This window comes from Camelus bactrianus, chromosome 9 (assembly GCF_048773025.1).
Source record: "Camelus bactrianus isolate YW-2024 breed Bactrian camel chromosome 9, ASM4877302v1, whole genome shotgun sequence".
In the NCBI taxonomy this organism is placed as follows: domain Eukaryota; kingdom Metazoa; phylum Chordata; class Mammalia; order Artiodactyla; family Camelidae; genus Camelus; species Camelus bactrianus.
Window position 1 is genome coordinate 15803043 of NC_133547.1, and position 7214 is coordinate 15810256.

The following is a 7214-nucleotide window of genomic DNA, read 5'->3' on the forward strand; positions in this document are numbered from 1 at the left end:
CCTGGTGAGAAAGAGCTGCCTCACAGTTCCTGTGTTTCTAAACTTTCTTGGTTGATTTCAGGCATTTCTTTGGGGCGGGCAGACTTTGAGTCAGTCTTCATTAGGACAAGGGTTAATTTCAATGGGTTTGGGAATAGCTGATGTTTCTACAAGGTCAGTTCATACAAGGGAATGATTTAGCTCTTTATCAGTTCAAATTTTATTTTGTACCTTTCAATAAAATTTCAGACCTTTTTAGTATGACCTGAACACTTAATACTAAGTCTAGCAGAGTGTCCAGCACTTGGTAGATGTAAAATCAAGTGTAGAATGAGCAAACAGGTGAATTAAAGAGCTTAAGTTCAGCTGGCAGGTCAAAGAAGAGCCGGGACTCAGGGCTCCGGCCACTTAGCCCCAAGTCCCAAGTTCACCTCCCTGTATGTGACCTTATTATGCCTGCCTGGCCCAAAAGGTAAAGAGTTTATACCAGTTATGCCACAATTTCTGTGGGTCATACTCACAGTAACCTGACACTGCTCTACTCTCTAGGAAACAGACATAAAACCTAGTCCCCCACCCGGTAGCTTCACAAGACTCCTACTAGCAATGCAGTTACCCGTGTGATGCTTTTGGAAGAGGGCTCAGAGTGTTTGCGACACTTGTCCTGTGTGGTACATCCTGCAAGTAAGACTTCAGAGCCTGAACTCTTTCCATGGCAATACATTCCCTCTGGGTTAGCTTCTTCCATCCGCTCCCTTTCTCCCTTCCTCCTGGGCCAACACTGTGTGGGGGTCCTGGTCCCAGTGGTAGAACCCAAAGACAGCAGAGGTACTCAGTGTCCCTGAAGAAAGGTCGGCCTCCTCAGAAGGCATCTGTCTAAGAAGAACATGGCGAATGCCACTGGGAAAAAGAAAGGACGTGTGATAAGCCCACTCGTCATCTCCTGAGTCACCTTTCAATTATGAGAGTGACATGTAAAGGACCAGAGGCTCTGGTTAAAGCCAGAGTCAGACATATGCTACTGTGGCCGGGACAACACTTCGAGCCTTCCAGGCTGGTGAAGTCAGGGGTTAAATTTTGGTTACTTAACTTAATCCTCACACACAGTCCCGGTTTTACTGATGAGAGAACAGGCTGAGAACGATAAAAGACTTGCCAGTGGTCTTGCAACTTGTCAGGGACAGGGCCTAGATTTACCCTTGTTCCACCTGACTCCGGTCCACATGCTCTCAATGACCACGCGTGTCACAGCTCCTCACCATCTCCCAAGGCCTCCTGCAGCCTCACATGCTCCCCGCACAGCACACAGACACGAGGCAACTGGGCAAAGCTGCAGGTATTTTATTAGAGTCAGCCTGATAGAGACCACATCAGGTGGGGACAGGTGTCCGGATTCCAGCTTCAGTTGAGAAGGAGAAAAGGGCGGGAAAATCGAGTGCAGACCAGGCCTCACTGGCAAAGATTATCTCCTGAAAGGGATCACTTGGGAAATGTTTCCTTGAAAAACCTCCTTCAAGTCTTCCCCTGCATAGGTGGTGCAGTCACTGCTGAAGGTGATGGAACCCTGGGAGGGAGCAGGATGAGGAGGGACAGGACCTGAGCCCACAGCACGGCTCTCCTGTCTCCCCGGGATCACCTCACTGCTCATCCTCAGTGATTCAGCTCCATCCCCAGTAAGACCCTCCGGCCCACAGGCCCACCCCTGAACAGGGGGCTGCCATCAGGCTGGCTGGAAGGAGCACGGCTCCCTAATCGCCCATGCTCAGTTGTCAGGAGAGAGCTAAATAACCAGCCGTGCCAGGGAGGGGAGGAGATGGAAGGTTCTGGAGGGCATGGTGAAGGGCAGAGTCTGGGTTTCTCCTGTCCCTGAGCCCCTTCTGACAGGTGTATTGGGTGTACGGAATGCACATGCATTGTTATAAACAGTCTTGTGTGCCCTGTGTGCTCATATTACTGCAAGAAATTCTGCTTCTTGGAAAACCTCTCATTTTGCAGAATCAGCACTTTGGGGAAAATAAGGTAAGAAACAGACTATGCAAAATATAAAACACTGTGTGACACGAACAATTTTTAAAAAGATAGTTCATCAGGAGATACATTGGCTAGTCCTGGTTGAGCAGATGCTTGTAGCCAGAAAATGCCCAGGGTCCTCGGGCACTAAAACAACAGAGTGGAAGTTCTGGCTTGTAGGCACTGAGACAGTGTAGGTGCAATGGGGCTCTGAGCCAGAGGACTAGCCATCAAAGTGGGCACAGGAGGAACTGAAGCTGGCCACGAGCCAGAACCTTACAAAGCCAGGGTGTCCCTTCCTGGGAAGAGAGTCTAAAGGCAGGGGCTCATTTTCAATATTCCTAAAACGGAACGGACAGGATTCTTATATGTGCAGGAGCTGAATTCTTTCTTTCCTGCCAAAGATTAAAATTCTACCGCAGCGCTAGCTCCTCTAACCTAGGGAAAAAATCACATGAGTTATTCAACACACTTTCCACGTTGCATTGATACTAGTCCCCTATTTTCCAATTGTGTGTGAGCTCATTGGCAAGACACGTACATATTCTGTAGCAGCAGAGGCTAGATGTGCAGGTGGAATGTGGTTGCATATTATATGTGCTGTAATGGAGCAAAAGTTTATGGGCTTCATCCTTTGTAGCTCTTGTCTGTCATGAATCCCATGACTGTGTGGTCTATTACTGTGTGACATATTGCAGTATGCGGCATGTATGTCATTAGGGTAAGGGTTGGGGGACAGTAAATTACCATGAGGAGCAGATCCAAGAACTTGGAGGTAAGTCCCGCCTCATTGTAGCAATCCTGGATTTTCCCAAAGGCTGCTTTTTCCGGTTCAGTAGCATTGACCTGATCGAGGGACTTGTCCAACAGTGTCCTTCTTCCAAGGGCCACTGTGCCAAAGATTTCATAAAAAATAGGACAAGCTTCCACTGAAGGAAAAGACAGAGAACATCTCATTAAAGGAATCAGCAGAGTAGGACATCCCTGTTTACCCATCACTTGATAGTAACTCACATATATCCAGTGCCTCCAGACTCACCTTCCACAGAGACCCTCCCTCTCCCAGGACTGCTTACAAACCAGACAGAAAACATTCTCTATGAGGCACTCCCAGCAGGAGGGAGGAGCGTGAGGACCCAGGTGTACCAGCCCGCCTGCTTCTTCCTTTCAGCTAATATGTGCACAACTAATGACCTTTCCAGCTCTGAACCTTTCCCTCCACTCAAAGACTGAGGGCTCGGGGAGTTTCTGCAGGGCTCCTGGACACTAATCTGCCTGCCACCCCCTACTTCTGTCCATCGAAGCTGCTTGGAGATGGCTACAGAAGGATGGAGTGAGACAGAGGGGCACAGACCAGGAAGGCCACCTGCTCCCTCCTTCCTACTCTCACCCATCTCGAAGGCCAGCTCTCTGGTCACCAGCAAGGCCAGCACAAACAGTGGTCCCTTCATCATGGCAGCTGCTGGAATGCTCTCCTCAGGGAAGGGTTTCTGCTGCTTTATAAACTACTAGCTCCCTGAGCCCAGCCCTCACCCCTCCTGGGAGCTCCAAAGGCCTGTGGGCAGGGACCTGGCACAAGGGGCCCCCCGGCACTTGAGGTGTACAGTGTAAGAAGCCCAGAAGAGCTCCTGGAGATGTGGTAGCATCCTTGCCAACTGGAGCTGATATTTCTCAGTGACTCTTTTCTGAGCCAAATGCTCTGTTGTCCCAGCCTCAGCCATCACCTGTGTTTCCTGGTCTTCCTTCCCCCAACTCATCCTGGCTCCAAGGGCAATACTTTCCCAAACATGGAGATGAAATCACAGGACGGGTCAAGGACAGGGCGTCACTACTACAGGTAGACAGAAGATCATCCAGAAACCTTACTTCTGCCCAAGTTTAGGTCCTGGAGATAAGAATGGGGAGCAGGGCCTGACGGAAGTCCCTGAACATCTTAACTGCTGCAGTGTCTGGACTGGGCCCCCAGGACACGTGGACGCCATCCTTGGGCTCTGAATGATTCCCTCCCAGGGAAGTTGCAGGGCTTGTATCCATGTGCTTTTCTCAGGGGCTAGTGATTCTGCAATTTGGGGTCTTAGCACCAGCTTCCCTCTCACTCTAAGGGAGCCAATTCCTGGGCACCTTCTTGACTCACAGCGGCCCCACCTTGGCCCTTCTCCTGGCTGTCTCACCCTCCTGCTTCAGTGAACCTGGCCCCAAGAGATGCTTGGACTGCACCAGAAACATCAGTGAGCAGTTGTAGCTTGTGTGGTCTGTCTCCTGAGTCAGGGACACTGAGGTCCACAGCCATGCAGGCCACTGTGGACTGGGGTTCTACAGACCAGAGGGCTGGGTCAGCCAGAGGTGGCGCCCCACCTGCTTAAGACTCTCTCAAGAGTCAAGCTCAACGTTTCCTCCAGGAAAGCAGCCTGTTGGCACAAAGTAGATGAGACAGTCCATAAAACTCTAGCAGAAGGAAGCCCAGGAAAGCTCCCAATGGCAAAATCAGAAACAGTTTGATCAACAAAATGAATGACATACTATTAGGTGATAACACAAGGTATAAAATAATATGCAGGAGTCCATACAGACATAAATAAATGATTTAATAGATGAATTAATTAATGGGGGAGAAAGACAAATATTCCTCACAGAAACATCCCAAATAATATATGTAGACACTCCCCCTCCAGGAGGTGGAGCTTACTGCCCTGCCCTCCTTGAGAATGGGCTAGACTAAGTTACTCATTTCCAAAAAGTAGGGAGAGGGGAAAACAGTGCAGAAACTTGGTAGACACACAAATCAATTAATCGAGGTTAATAGAACCAGCGGTAAGACATACCGTTGTCATGTATACCCTGATGGGAGGTGACTCTTCACCTCTGGCGTGTCCCCCCCAACCCAAAGTCTGAGTCCTAGTCTAATTTATGAGAACAACAGCAAACTCAGCTTGGGGACATTCTGCAATACCTGGCCAGTCCTCCTCAAGACTGCCAAGAGCATGACAAAGAAAAAATGAAGAACTGTCACAGACCGAAGGAGACTGGGGAGACATGACAATGAATGCAGTGTGTCTAGGCTGCGGGTTGGATCCTGGAGCACAAAGAGGACGTTAATCGACAAACTGGTAAAATCCAAACCAAGTCTGGAGTACAGTTAATAGGAAGGTACTAATGCCAGTTTCTTGGTTTTGGCAAATCTTTGCAACGTTTCTGTAAATCTAAAATTCTCCCCAAATAAAGTTTGATTTAAAGAAAAGAACTTGCCTTAGGAAAGGGCTGATTCCATTGCAGCTGCTGAGTGACCTCATCCAGCACCTCCCCCCGACCTAACCACGTGTGCCCACCCCATGGGGATGTCTCAGATGGTCTTGTGGCACCCTCGGCAGGGCACTGGGCTGGATATCAGCAACCTGTGTTATCTCAGCGCTCCAAGCCCTGGCTTTGTCATCTCACAGAACTTGGGGGGGTGAGGGGTGTCTTGTGAAGAACAGCAGGCATGTGACCTATGCCCAGGGGACCCACCACATTGAAATTCTGTCCCAGGTAGACAAAGAGCAAGCATGTCCCTCCTGGGGCATATGGCGTTCACTTTCCTGCCCAGAACCTCTGAGGCACACCTGCATTCACCTGGACCCCTCATGCGGTGACCTTCAGAGGTACAGCCCCCAGGCATCAGTAGCCATGGCAAGGAGAGGCTCCGCAGAGGCCAGCTGACAGCTGGAGCTCAGTACCTGGGGCCACTTTGCCAAGAGCAGTTACCGGATGTGAATCTTATTTGGCATACGCTTCTGATTGTCATCACAAACCTGTGTCCCAACTTCAGCTCGGGGCTGCAGCCAACCTTCTTCTCCCACAGATGGCTCAGAGAAAAGGTCAGTCAGGTGTCTCCAGCAAAAGCTACTTCATTCTGACTTATCTAAATATTTTTAAACTTTACCTTGTTTGTTTAATCCCAGGCAATATTCATAAGCATATGTATAGCACGCAGAAGTACAGATGGTCTTGTTGATCGACTTCAGAAAAATGGGATATTCCTTCCATTCATCTAACAAACGCTGGTGGAGCACCTACTGTGTGTTGGCCCCTGTCCTAGCCCGCTGGAGGCGGCAGCACACACAGCAAAGTTCTTGCTCATGTGGAGCTCATTACACATCTAAGAGGGAGTGAAAGGCAATCCGCCCCCTGCTGTGGAGGAAGGTGAAGCTGGAGGAGAAGAGAGGGCCGTGGGGGGAAGGAGGGAGGCAGCGCCCTTTAACATAAGGGGTCGAGTATGGGGAGATCTCTCTGACAGGTGACATGTGAAGAGACTTGAGGAATTAGGCGAGGAATCACGCAGCCACTTGGAGGAAGCGCACTGCAGGCAGGGAGGGCGGCACGTGCAAAGGCCCTGCTGCAGGCACATACTTGGCCTGGTCAAGAGGCAGAAAGGAGGCCAGTGAGGGAGGAGAGAACGGTAGGGATAAATTCAAAGAAGCAGCAGGGGTGGGGGGCTGGTTGTGCAAATCTACCAGAAGTTCTGGGATTAGAAGGGGCTTGGCTTTTATTTAGGCTGGAGCTCTGGACGGGGGATGGTGCGAACAGGACAGAGGCACTCAGGAGAAGAAGCAGGCTGGGGAAAATATTGTGTGTGCTGTCAAAGTAGCCAGGTGTCAGGACTTGGACAACAGACAACTAGAACTTCTGGGCCAGCAGGCAGGGGGATTCAGGGCTCCAGAAACAGATTTAGGGGGTGGCTCAAGGGAGGCCGCTGAGCAGATCAAGAACAAAGTGATGAAAGCGGGGCAGGGCGGGAGCCGCAGGAGAGTCTGGCCAGGGTTTCAGGGCTTGAGCGCTGCCCTTCCCTCGGCACTTACTAGCTGTGAGACCATTGGCTAAGCACTGACTTTCCTGCGAACTCCATGAAGTCGAGACCAGATTGTCTTCAAAGTCGCAGCCAGTTGTGACAGGCTGGCACCGGCCATCACTCAGGAGGCCTCTTTTGGGAGTCTTTTGTCCCTTGTTTCAGTCAACCTGGGAAATTTCCGTTGCTGAGCCTCCCGTGTCACCTGACCCTCGCATGGAGCCCTCAGGATGGGAAGGGAGGCTGAGCCAGTGCCCTTGTTGGCTCAAGGACTTAGCATCTCGCCAACACAGACAGCTCCTCCCTGCGCAGCCCCAGGCAACTGCAAGCTCTGGCCTGGGAGAGGCCTGGCAGTACCTCCAGGAAAAGGAAGCATCAGACACAGCCCCCCACCCCGCCCCCC

The 7214-nt window shown here is 50.8% G+C and overlaps 1 protein-coding gene across 1 annotated transcript; it reads right to left on the reverse strand.

Annotated features, from left to right (window-relative positions):
* Nucleotides 1-1283: 1283 nt before the first annotated feature.
* LOC105065091 (major allergen I polypeptide chain 2-like) lies at nt 1284-6129 on the reverse strand. The gene is made up of 3 exons (XM_010950149.3): nt 3380-6129; nt 2737-2918; nt 1284-1543 (listed from the first exon to the last, which is right to left on the reverse strand). Exons 1-3 carry the CDS (start codon nt 3441-3443, stop codon nt 1442-1444), a joined length of 348 nt encoding a protein of 115 aa, XP_010948451.2. The 5' UTR covers nt 3444-6129; the 3' UTR covers nt 1284-1441.
* Between the last annotated feature and the right edge of the window lie 1085 nt (nt 6130-7214).